At 37.7% G+C, this 13,403-nt stretch overlaps 1 protein-coding gene across 15 annotated transcripts in view; it reads left to right on the top strand.

The window, feature by feature from the left end:
• Bcas3 (BCAS3 microtubule associated cell migration factor) overlaps window positions 1-13,403 on the top strand; it is a 583,853-nt gene that overhangs the window by 77,181 nt on the left and 493,269 nt on the right. For all 15 annotated transcript variants that reach the window (XR_015443252.1, XM_021248678.2, XM_087191873.1 and 12 more), the window contains exon 7: window positions 2,755-2,827. Coding sequence is in view for 14 of the 15 variants with exons in the window: in XM_021248678.2 (XP_021104337.1) it covers window positions 2,755-2,827 (73 nt within the window). In the remaining variant the exon portion in view is untranslated. The remainder of the gene's footprint in view (window positions 1-2,754; window positions 2,828-13,403) is intronic.

The raw sequence follows: 13,403 nt of genomic DNA, 5'->3' as shown, positions 1-13,403 counted from the left end.
TTGAATCTCAGGGCTTTTTTTCATTCTACCATTGCCTCAAACTTTTACTTAGGGTTGCTATACTAGTCATCACTTGTCTATTTCCAAAATTTGAGGTTATTTTATAGATTTTTAAGTCCTGGTTAATTAAATATTATTTTCCTAGATTATTTAGAAGGGTCAAAATGAAGCAAATGTTTTCAGCCTGCTAGCTTAAATCTGAATTTGATTTTTTTAATCAAGAGAGTTTGTATATATATGTATATATGCAAATCCTTTTTTCCGTTTATACAAGAGATATTAATCTGATCTTTCTATTGTCGTATGTATTCCTTTTCCCAGTTTATATCTTCTTTCTCATTCCATGTTTACATTGACCACTTCTTTTTTTTTTCCTTTGGAGTTGTAGGAAATTTTCTGTTATACATCTGAAGTTTTCTCTTCATTTGGTATTATGAACAATGCTGTAGTGAATAATCTTCTATAGAAGTTATCTCATGTTCAAATATATGTATAGGATAAAATCCCAGCAGTAATATTTTTGGATTACAAAGTATTTGAATTTATAATTTTGAGTAACATGATATGCCACCATGTCTGACTCATGATGAAAGAATTTCATCAAACTTTGGATTTTTTTTTTTGGTACCGGGGATCGAACTCCGGTCCTTGAGCTTACACAGCAGGTGACAAAACCACTGAGCTAAATCCCCGGCCCAAACTTTGGATTTTTAAAGAAGCTCTTCGATTAAATGTATGTCAATATAGTTAGATATTTAAGTTGAACAATTTGAACTTATTCAAAAGTATTATGGATAGTATAATGATCATGGGTAATTTTGTTTCTGTAGTGCCCATTCTCTTCCGTTCAGATTATTTTGAGCCATGTCCTAGATAATAATGGTTTATTGGTTAATATTTTTTATTACAAAAATATAAAGAATCTTAAAACTATAATTAAATATTGTAGGGTCTCTGGCTGGGCATAAGAATTAAAATGATGTAAAACAGATTAATAGGACGGATGCATGCTGTTGTATATATAATAAAACTGTATGTGTGCATTAGAGTCCTTACAGCAAAATGAAGTCTGAAAAAAAGTGGTTAGGCCTTAGTTCTTATATACTAGGTGGAATAGATCTGGGAAGATAAGAGTTGGTTTATGACGAAAATATTACTTTTCTCCTGGTGTATGCAGGGAATCTTTTACATTGGAGTTTTCTAGAAGAAGCAGATAGGTCCACGTTTCCTTCTTGTCAGCTTTTCAAGTTTGTTTAGCTTGAAAAAAATCAATAGGTACTAAACTCCTTTGGCACCATTATTAATATAGTTTTAATGAATTTCTCATATTATGAGATTGAACTTTTTTATGGTTTAGAGCCATTTGTGTTTTGTCACTTTATTTTATTTTTTTGAGACAGGGTCTCACTGTGTAGTTCAGGCTGGCCTTGAAGTCACTTTGAGCTCAGGCAACCCTCAGACTTGTGCTGATCCTCCTGCTTCAGCCTCTCAGGAGCTGAGATTACAGGCGTGCACCACCATGCCCAGCTGTCACTATACTTTTTTTTCCCTCAGTGGTGGTATCTTGGTTTCATATTCAGTAATATTGTTGAGTTCATTTATCATCGTCATCATCATTTTTGTTGTTTTTTGGGGGTTTTTTGGGGCTGGGGATCGAACTCAGGACCTTACACTTGCAAGGCAGGCGGTGGAAACACTGAGCTAAATCCCAAACCCCTTCATCATCATTTTTATTGTTATTATTATTTTGACTGGGACTTCTGTCATAAGGTTGAATTGGAGCAGCAACACTGCATTGTTCTTGTGGTCAGTAATGATTAGAAGGGAAATGCTTTGAATCTTATTATCTGTGTTATTTGTTGTAGATTTTATAGTCTTGTTTTCTTACAGAGATTAGGTATAGAACTTATTTGAATGCTTTTTTGCATTGACTGAAATATCAGTATAATGAGTTACATTAGTAAGTGCTCGGGATGGCATCTTGCAAATACACTACCAGTGAAGCACATCCCTAGCTCTCTTGTGAAACTGTGACTGCTATTTGGCTAAACCTAATTTTGTTATGAGATTTTATTTTTCTATTATATTTCCATTTAATTTGCTAATATAGTGTTAGGATTTTTGTATTTATGTATATGGATGAGATTGGCTTATAATTTCCTGTCCTGAATTACTGTTAGTTTGGATATCAAGATCATACCAGTTTTAGGTAGTATGGCAGAGTAAGGTGTTTTCTTTTATCTGATGGAGAATATAGTATAAGAAAGAAATTGGTGCAGATTTTAAGAAAAATTTTCTTTGGAGGTTGAGGCAGAAGGGTCACAAATTCTAGGAAAGCTTGGGCAACTTAGCAAAACCTTGCATCTAAATAAAATAAAAAATGCCTAGGGATTTAGCTCAGTGAAGGAAAGAGCATTTGCCTAGCATGTGCAAGGCCTTGGGCTCAATCTCTAGTACTGTTAAAAAAAGAAATTAAATGCATCTTTAATGTTTATAATAGATTCCCTTTCATTCTTCAACTTTTTCTATCATTTCTGCTTTAAATATTGTATATATATATATGTATATGTATATATACATACACACTAGGAAAAAAAGTAATTTTTTGGCAGTGCTGGGAATTAAACCCAGGGCCTTGCACATGCTACTGATCAGTACCCCTGTATCCCACTGTAAATATTTTGAAAGCATGAAATAAAGAGAGGTATATAAAAATATTCTTCAATTTATATTCTGTTTTGTGCTCCCTAATAGGTGCTCAAAAGTGTGATAACTTTGCTGAAAAAAGACCCCTTCTTGGAGTTTGTAAGAGCACTGGATCTTCAAGGTAAGGAAATTTTAAAAATACAAAGAACTACCTATTTCAAATTTATAGTTGTATTCTACAGGTGAAACTTTGATGTTCTGAAATCTTTGTAAGCATAAGGCAACTTCCATAAGAGAGAAGAAAAAGGAAGTAATACGTACTTTGAGTTTTCATCCTGCTCACTATTTTTTTTAATACACTTTGTGATAGTCGGAGATAAAGGAAGTCTTTAAATAAATGGTTAATGTCATTGAGAAAAATTATTTTTAGTTTATATGTTTGAATTTTATTTTTTTGAGACAGGTTCTTGCTACCTTATATAGTTCAGGCTGGCCTTGAACTTACCATGTTGCTCAGTCTGGTCTCGAACTCATGGTGATCCTCTTGCCTCGGCCTCCTGAGTGCTAGAATTACAGGTGTACGTCACCATAGCTGGCTTCATTTCTTCATTACAGTTTAGAAAAATGGAGATACTGAATTCACACAGTGGAGAGCTATGGATTCAAACACAAGCAGTCATTGTCCTGAATTCTATGTAAGCTACATATATAACAATGAAGGGTCTTTGGACTAAGAGGACAAATAGTTATTTGTCATGAGGTTCTTTGTTGTCTCTGTTTTCTTCATGTATTAAATAGCAGTATTCATTATTCTTCCCAGCTTCTTATAATGAATTAGTTATCAGATTTTAGTGACACCCCCACCCCCTAATTCGTGTTAAGGATTATGTTAGCTTCTGGGAACATTGCAATGCCTGCATACGTCATAGAATGAGAAACGTGTGGATAGGCATTTCAGAGCCAGTGAAACGTTTTGATGAATTCACTAGTTACCTGTGTTTTCTCTAGCTATGACGTCCTTTTCGTGTAAACACTTTTCCTAATGATCACAAATGGCTACTACCTTTTCAATTATTGGATCTCCTAGACTTGGACTTGGACTGCAAGAAAAGTAGGAAAATGATCAAAAGTTTTATTGGTAAGGAAGATGATCGAAATGAATGTTAGGTTGGGAACTGACAGTTTCTGCTGCGTGCTTGCAGTTTATAATATATACTGTAGATCATTGAGTTTTGGAAAAGGCAAGTTTTCTTTTCTTTTTTTCTCCCTAGTACTGGTGATTGAACTCATGTAGTACTGTGCTACATCCCTTACTCTATTTTTTTTTGGTACCGGGGATCAAACTCCGGTTCTTGTGCTTTCGAGGCAGGCGGCGGAACCACTGAGCTAAATCCCCAGCCCCATCCCTTGCTCTTTTTAAAATTTCCTTTTGGGAATGTTCTTGCTAAGTTGCCCAGACTGGCCATGAACTTGTGATCCTCCTGCCTCAGCCTCCCTAGTAGTTGGGATAGCAGGCATGTGCCATTGTGAGTGGCTAAGGGAAGAATATTTAGTGATATAACATGTTTAGATCATGGGGTCTTTTTTTGTTTGTTTAGTTTTTTGAGACAGGGTCTCACTATGTAGTTCAGACTGGCCTTGAACTTGCTGTGTAGCCCAGCTGGCCTCAAACTCACAGTGATCTTCCTGCCTCAGCCTCCTGATGGCTGGGATTACAGGCATGTGTCACCACACCTGGCATCACAGAGTTTTGATTGTAGCCTCTTGTATCCATTAAGGTTCACTGGAGGAACAGATTTTTAGAAATTATAAAATATAAATATAAATTACAAGGTAGATTTACAATGGCCATCTGCAGAGTCAGGGGTAGAAGAATGCAAAAAGGACTGTCTGCATGCAGGAGTGCCAGAGGATCCAGTCAAAGATCAAAGGCCTGGAACTCACTGCAGAGTCCCTAGTGAATCTGTATTAGGAAGCAGAAGCTTCTGTACCAGAAGAATGAAGAGTGGAGATGGATGTCCAAAGGTGATGGTGAAGACTGGACCTCCTCCAAAGAGCTCCTCACAAAAAGTGGGACTCCTTTCTCTTTTTGTTCCAGCCAGGCTACAAGCCTATTAGTTGTTGCTCCCCACAGCTGCAGTGGGTCTTCCATCTTCAAAAAGCCAGTCACCCACACACACCCAGAACTGTGCTAAACTATGCCCTAGGCCTTACTTACTCAAGTTGACGCCACAATGAATTATCACACCTCCTAAGACTATTCATGTACTGTGAGGCAAATATTTTCAAGTGTAAATGTGTATTTGAGTGGAAGACGGCCTTTGAGAATTTACTGTGTAGCAAGTGCTATACCAGAGGTGGGATAAGGATCTCAAACCATGATAACTCAGTTGCTTTCTCCAAGGATGTAAGATGCAACTCGAAACAAAAAAGCACAGCATATACAAAAACAGTAATGAAGTAACATGTATAGTAGGAATTCAGAGAAGAGAGAGATAAGAAGCAGGCTTCATGGAGAAGCACTATAGGCTGGATCTTTTTTTATTTTGTACCAAGGATCGAACTCAGGTCCTTGCGCTTGTGCAGGAGCTGGCGAAACCACTAAGCTAAATCCCTGGCCCTATAGGTTGGATCTTAATGATTGAGAAGTATTGATTGGAGTAAATAAAGAATAATAAAAAGGAATTCCAAAGTCAGTTATAAAGTTATAGTGGGCCAGAAACTAGAATAAATACACTTAAGAATGATGAGTGTTTGTGACTAAGAATTAAAGCTATCTGCTCTGGAACTCAGCAGAGGAGCACAACATCTGAAAAATGTTAAGACTTGAGCAACTGCTAGGCTTTGCACAATAACTGTGGGAATGGAGCTGGGCGTGGTAGTGCATTCCTTTAATTTCAGCTACTCAGGAGGTTGAGGCAGGAGGGCATCAAGTTCCAGGACAACCTGGGAAACAGCAAGACGACAGTCTGTCTCAAAATGAATGAAAGAACAAATGAATGAAATGAACAGAATGAATGGATAAATAAGTAGTAAAATATAAATATTGATAGAAGTCATAAAATGACCTTTCTGTTGGTACTCTAGTGTTTGGATTTTAAGAATCAGCAAAATAAAATTTTTTTTTTGCTAAACAAGGACTTATTTAAAAAAACATAAATGACCGTCACTTATCACCATACATTTACCTTGAAAAAAACTAATTGTAATAACTGTCTGATAGTGAGAATTTAATTTCAGACTTAAGGACTGTTCATTAAATACAATACAGTTAATTCCCTGTATTAATATTTTTCTCATTTTGTTACAACTGCCAAAAATGTCCCCTTGTGGTGGGATAAGTACCTCAGGGTAGAGTGCTTGCCTGATGTGCATAGGTCCTAGGTTTAAGCCTCAGTGTAAGTAAATAAATATCCATTGATACATATTTGAGTGTGAATACCCTAAAGCAGTGGCGGTGAACCTATGTCAAGAGTGCAGCAGTGGGCAGGTTGTTATCATTGAAAGCTCTTTAAAAGGCTCGCCATTGCTGCCCTAAAGCTGTAGTTAGTAGAGTTAAGCACAGTGTCACAGTCTGGAAGTGATACTGCCATTGCAACGTTATTTCAACTTTTGTGAAAAGTTACAGTTATATTGCTTAGAAGTAGAAGGAAATTGCTTGGGATAATAGCTAAGTGACTTTTTGTCCTGAAGTGTCCCAGAGTCCTTGTACACAATCTCTTCCCTCCTTTCTTTTTTTTTTTTGGTACTGGGGATCGAACTCGGGTCCTTGCGCTTGCGCAGCACGTGGGGAAACCACTGAGCTAACTCCCCCGCCCTCTCTCCTTTCTTTTCTCTTGCTTTGGTCTGCTTTTTTTCCCCCCTTACTTTTCATTTTCCTTTCTTCTCCCCTCCCTCCCTCCCTCCCTTCTTTCCTTTCTTCCTCTTCAGTGCTTGGGGTTGAACCCAGGTTTGTGCATGCTGGTCAAGCATTGTAGCACTGAGCTATACTCCCAGCCCTTTTTAAAATTTAATTTTGAGACAGGGTCTTGAAAGGCTGCATAGGCTGGCCTCAAATTTAAAATTCTCCTGTCTCATCCTCACCTGGGATTTTCGATTTTGATTGATTTTTATCCTGTTGTATTTTATGAGACTTGGGGGAATCACAGTTTAGATCAGTATTATTTTGCAGGCCCCAAGGTAAGATATATGACATTCTACCAGTTTTTGCTGCTGATAGACAAGGGCTTTTCCTTTGGTTCTATGGCATGAAATTCCAGCACCTAGTCTTTCACTTTTCCTCTCCTTTTGTATTTTTCAAGCATTTTGCGGGTATTCTGGGTTTTCTTCTAGCTCTCTGTCATGACTTTGTGACTCTTCATATTACTCAAAGACTAGGCTTGTACATCTTTGGTGTAGCATTTATGCTGAGAGCTGCCACATGGGCACAGAGGTCTTTAATGAGATGAGTCATCATATTAGAGAATCCAGTAATAAATGATTCCTAGGTTGTTTGATTTAGTACAAATTGAGCATTGAAATGGTGCTCAAAATTTTCAGACTTTGACCTATGCATGATGTTGCATGCCTGTAATCCTGGCATTCTAGGAGGCTGAAACAGGGGGATTGTAAGTTTGAGCCTAGCCTGGAGAACTTAGTGACTTAATGAGACCTATGTCAAGAAATAAAAAAAGGGTCTGGGTATGTAGCTGAGTGTGAAGGCACTGCATTCGATTGTGAGTACTGAAAGAAAAAAAATCCCAAGAAATCAGACTTCAGAGAAGTTTCAATTTCAGATTTTTAGATTAGGGATGTTCGTCTTGTAAAACCTAAGGATATATTCTAAAATCTGAAAAATTCTGAATTGGAAGTGCTTATAGTATTAAGCATTTTGGAGAAGACACAGTCAACCTTTATTATCTTAGAACTACCAAAAGCTCAGTGCATTTAGATGTGATCCTTGTTCATCTGATTATGGAGGTAAACTAAATGAGATAATGTTACTATCTTAATAAGTTTTCCTCATGTCTTAGGGATTTTTTTTTTTGGTACTGGGGATCGAACTCGGGACCTTGAGCTTACAAGGCAGGCGCCTGAACCACTGAGCTAAATCCCCAGTCCCAGGGATATTCTTTATAAATGTTAAAATGGTAATACTTCCTTTAGTAAACAAAAAGATTATATATATATGTAACATTTATCATGACTCAAGTTTATTTGACCACTTAAGGCAAATTGTTAGTTTTTAAGTTGGGATAAGGTAGGGAGCCAACACATTAGATATTTGACTTATACCAAATACAGTTTAAAAACATACTCTGGGCAAATCTTAGTGGGAGGCAAGAGTAGTCTATTAGTGTAAACTGATACATATACTATTATGTAAACTGTACCCATAGGAAATATATCTGTGCATTTAATTATGTAAAAGATAGGTTGTTTTGTTTTTGAGGCAGAGTCTCACTGTATAGTTCAGGCTGGTCTTGAACTCACAGCGATCGTCCTGCCTCAGCCTCCTGAGTGCTGACCCACCACCACATCTGTCTCTAAAAAGATAGTTTTTGAACTGCACACACCTAAGTGCTAGGCTTAAATGGCCTATTAAAATGATTATATACTAGTGACGCAAAAAAGGAACCTTGCTTTAAGAACTTTCCTACTGTTTTATGATATGTGCATTCCTAAAAATCTGGGCTGTTATAGTCTTGGCTGGAATCAGATAATGCACTCAGATTAGGTAAAGTGAGAAGAGTTTAAATAAAATGAAATGTTTCAGAGCTGAAATTCTAAGTCAGGGGAGAGAGCATTAGTAAAACTGGTGGAGAGAGCTGTGTGGAAGGTTATCAACAGCAGCTCTGCCCTCCGGTAGAAAGATTCACCTCAACCTTCATTATCCAGTGTCGTTCAAACTTTTCATTTCTCTACATCTTCCAGGAGGTAAACACAGCCAGAAGCCAGGGGTGGATTTTAAAGGTTCAGAGAGACCAGTGATACAGTGTATGTGATTCTCCCAAGGCAAGGAGCAGGATGTAGAAAATGCAGCATGTATTTGTAGTGGCAGCACAATTTCATTTTGCTAAATTTTGTGATAAAACCGAGAAATAGGTTTGGTAAATTATTTTTGTAACCTTGTAATCAGTACAATACCAGTCTAAAGTTAAAGCTTGATTGATTGATTGAGACAGGGTTTGCTGTATCATTCAGGCTGAACTTGAACTCACTGTGTAGTCCAGCATGGCCTCAGACTTGCAGCAGTCTGCCTGCCTCAGTCTCCGACGTGCTGAGATTATAGGCATGTGCCACCATGCCTGGCTAAAATTAAAGCATTTAAAAAGAAATGTTAGTGCTAGTAAAAATACTAATAAATGAACGTGTTAAACAGAAGTACTGCACTCTTCAGCTTTTCTATTTCTGGGACAAAATACTGGACACCACAACTCAAAGAAGTTTATTTTGGATCATGGTCTCAGGTTCAGTCCATAGTTGTTTTGTTCCAAGGCTGAAACATCATAGCAGAAAAGCCTGCTAGAGGAGAGATGCTCCTGTCATGGCAGCCAGAAAATGGGGGCCAGGGGGAGGAAGAGAAATGGAGACAAAACAAAGTTCACCTTTGAGTAGTCGAGGCTTTTGGGGGACATATTTGAGTATTTGATCCAAAATGTAACATTCTGCCCCAGCTCTCAAAAGGCTCACGTCCATCTCAGGTACCTTGATGGAATGGGGAGGAAAGGAAGGGTTGAGAGTGTTAAGTGTGGAGAAAGGTGCAGACTGGACAAAGACCAGGGAGAAACACACTTAGGCCTGAAAATGTTGTCAAACTGAGTCACAGAGAACGTGGTTCCTCCTGTTTTTTTCATTTAATTGAATGAGTGGACTTGGTATTTAGTTGCTGTAAGTTGTAACATCAAAGACTTAAAGTTCTGTGAATTTTACTTATGAATGCAGTTTCTTCATGTACTGAAATCAGTTCTCAATGATTCTCAATTCAGAGTCATTGTAGCAACAGACTGTGAAGTATGTGTGTACACACTTTTAACTGCTTTGATACATAATTGACATATGGTGCACCATAAATATTTAAAGTATATGATTAATATGATTGACATGTGTACCTATGAAACCCTCACACAAACAAGGTAATAATATGTTCATCACCCCCAAATGTTTCCTCATGTCTGTTTTTTCCCTCCAGCCTCTTTCAGCTCCTTTCTCTCAGATAACCAGTGATGTACTTTCTGTGACTATTGATTTTGTACATTTCTGACCCCTGGTACATGAAATTTCCAGTTTCTCTACTTTCTCAGAGGCACAGTGTATTGCTGTTCTAATTAATGTGTAGTGGTTGGTGTTTTGTTCAGGGTTTTTGTTGTTGTTGCAGTGCTCAGGATCAAGTCTGGGGCCTCTTGCATGCTAGGCAAGAACTTTACCACAGAAGTACACCCCCAGCCCTCATTATAGTTTTTATTTGTACTTTTCTGTTTTTAAAATCTTTCAGTTAACCCTTCATAATATTTCTATTATACCAATAAACTTGTTTTTTTTTGTACCGGAGATTGAACTCGGGTCCTTGGGCTTGCACAGTAGGCAGCGGAACCGCTGAGCTAAATCCCTGGCCCTATACCAATAAATTTAATGGAAAAAAAAAAAAAAAGAAAACTGCAGTTCAAACTGCAGAACCATTCTGAAAAGTGAAAAAAAATATTTCTATTATTAGACCATTCTCAGTGTGAAATTCTGATTCATAATATTGTTTCTGCATTACTAAGCTGTATCTGTCATTACTTATTTAGTAACAATTTATCTTAGATACTAACTTGTGAAAAGCCATACTACTTTTTATGCCCTTTTCTTGGCACAATAGTTTTTGCATAAAATATGGTTAAAAATATAAATTAAGAATTACTGTTTCTATGGGTTGTTTGAAGCAAAGACACCATTGCCCATTGTGGTGGATTAACTAACGATCAGCTTGAGTGGGAACACCAGGCCGAATTGAGTCAGCGTGGTTCAGGGCGTGGAAGACCCATCTGAGAATTGTTGCCAATGGCATAAAAGCAGAACGGGAGGGGAAGATTGTATGCTGTTGATTTTCCTGGAGAAGCTTGCTATGGCTGTTTTCCTGGTTCGAACTCTGCTGTTCTTGGTCCTCGCTGTCCCCGGGGATGGCTGCTGTTCTCTTCCAGGGAGCTCTGGTCTTCACCTTGAGTGTCGCTTCCTGGCTCCAGTGCAGATCCCTCAGCCTGCTGGCACAGATACCCTTTACCCCACTGGCGCAGACTTTCTAGCTTCCGCCACTGGCTGTTGGGCCTTCCCCATGCAGATCTTTGATAGAAATTAGTGTAAGTCATTGCCGTTGGACTCGTGGAGGACATTGCCTTGGGATCCAGGCCCTTGGCTGGATTCTTCGGGTCTCTAGTGAGGATAGATTTCTCTCACCTGCATTTGACTTTTTGGTTGGAAAAAAATATATATATATTAAAAAATATATTAAAAAAAATATATTTTTTCTGTTACCGGGGATCAAACTCAGGAACTTGCACTTGCAAGGAAGGCACTGTGCTACTGAGCTAAATACCTGGCCCTGTTTTTGGTTGAATATTATACTCCCTTGCAAACCGTGACTACAGCATCAATTTAATCAAAACCATTTTCTAGTCAGGGAATATATCATACAACTTTGAGATATGTACTGTTTTCAGTCGTTATAGTAGCACCTTTCAGGGAATCTCACTTGCAAATTCATGTTTTTGTGTGTTCTCCTTCCACTTGAATCTGAGCTTTTTTGTGAGACTTGCTTTAATGAATAATTACCAAAAATATACCAGCAGCGGAAGCTAAATAAATATTATCACATTGGGGCTTTCTTGTTTAGCGCTGTGATCATTTTTATGTGAGGGTGAGTGGCCACATGGACCCTCTCCATACTGAAGCCAGCCCCCAGGTAACCCAGAGGTAGAATATAGCTCTGTGAATGTGAGGAATGAACGTTGAAGAACCACCCATCATGTGGTCCGCAAAATGTGAGAAATAAAGAGGAGGTTGTTCTGATCCAGTATGATTTCTAGTGGTTTGTCATTTGACAATAGGTACAGGAACCATATACCCATATTTATCGTAAGATAGAAATGTTTCCTTTAGTTCTGTATGCCACGTTAATGGGTTGAAGTGGTAGCACTGTCACATTCTAATTGTTGTTTTCAGTCACTGCTTCCATATGTTTTAGAGTACTTTTTGAGTTTAGCTTTAATTTTGTTTTAAGCTTGAGGTGCTTTGAAATCAAGGGAATAATGAGTCCCAGAAAGGATGAAAAAAATGTTCAGGAAAATAGTATCAGTAAAAGAGAAATAAAGCAAAGAAGTGTTAATCATTAAGCAAAAGATGAACTTATATAGTTGATTAAAAGTTGACATAGAATAAGGGAACTGAGTTTTCAGTAGAGATGGCTGTTTCAAGTGTATGTTCTAGAAAATTGTGTCTCAAGAAGTGGTCATGGTGGTCAAGAAATGTAAATGTATGAAATATACTAAATGAAGAATGAAACCAATAGTGTGTATTAATACTATCATACTGTAAGAAAGCAGTCTACCATCTTGTGCTTTTCTGTGTAGGACTTTTTCCTTTATGTCCTCTGTGTGTGTGTGTGTGTGTGTGTGTGTGTGTGTGTGTGTGTTAATTTTAGGATCAGGATGTCAAGGAAGATAAAATTGTCACCAGGCGTGTCTGATTCTGATTTTAACTGTCCACCTGAAAGTGGATCATGTGACTTAGCACCTTTCAACAGTGACACCCTTGCACTCCTCTATCAACTATGAGCAATCAAGTTTTTTTCCTACTTTGACTAGCATGATAAACTTTCATTATTTTATAATTTAAGTATAATGTATATTTACTTTCAAATTACTACTTATTGTACAAACTCCTTTTTTTTTTGGGTACTGGGGATCGAACTTGGGTCCTTGCACTTGCGCAGCAGGCGGTGAAACCACTGAGCTAAATCCCTGGTCCCCCTTTTTTATTTTTTCTTTATTTTTTTGAGTCTGTGCAGTTGTTACATGACTCAATTGTGGGTTATTTATTTTTTTTTGGTACCGGGGATTGAACTCAAGACCTTGTGCTTATAAGGCAGGCGCGGCGCCACTGAGCTAAATTCCTGGCCTCACAAGCTCCTTTTTAAAATATTCCATTAATATAAATTTTTCTGAGAAAATATGAGTTGGGACACATCATTACAATTCTCACGAAAAGCAGTGGAAGTGATTTTTCATTTAAAATCTTACCTTAATGAGTTCTCAGGAATAAATTCTAGTCATTAAGTAGGCATACATGAAATTATACTGAACTATGTTTTAGTTTTTTATTTTGTGTATTTTTAGGGGTAAATTCTCATTATGAATAAAATCCTGTTTTTCCTTTTGATAGCTTTGTGTGAATGTTATTTATTCATGGTAAATTCTGTGTGATTTTTCTGGAACAGCCATAGCAGTCAGTTTGATAGTGGTTAAGTTTATGGTTGAAGGGATGTGGGTGCTTCACCTAGTTTTCTAGTGGGAGTGTATCTTTTTCTTAAGGTATATTAAATCTTAGGGGTCTTTAACAAAGATACTATGGGGCAGAGGCTTCACTTGCTCTTGGATTTTCTGGTAAGACCCTTGCCTTCAGTTGCTTTCTTCTTTATCACTAAGCTTCCAAAGGATACATCCCATTTCTGATTGGTGTGCTTCCTTTTGGCTTGTACTCCGCCTCTGCATATGTTCTTGTCTCCTTCCTTTCGATTCGCT

This window comes from Heterocephalus glaber, unplaced genomic scaffold (assembly GCF_053883595.1).
Source record: "Heterocephalus glaber isolate CG9 unplaced genomic scaffold, H.glaber_assembly_v1.0 deba00001564, whole genome shotgun sequence".
Classification (NCBI taxonomy): Eukaryota; Metazoa; Chordata; class Mammalia; order Rodentia; family Bathyergidae; genus Heterocephalus; species Heterocephalus glaber.
This window is presented reverse-complemented; position numbering and strand designations above follow the sequence as displayed.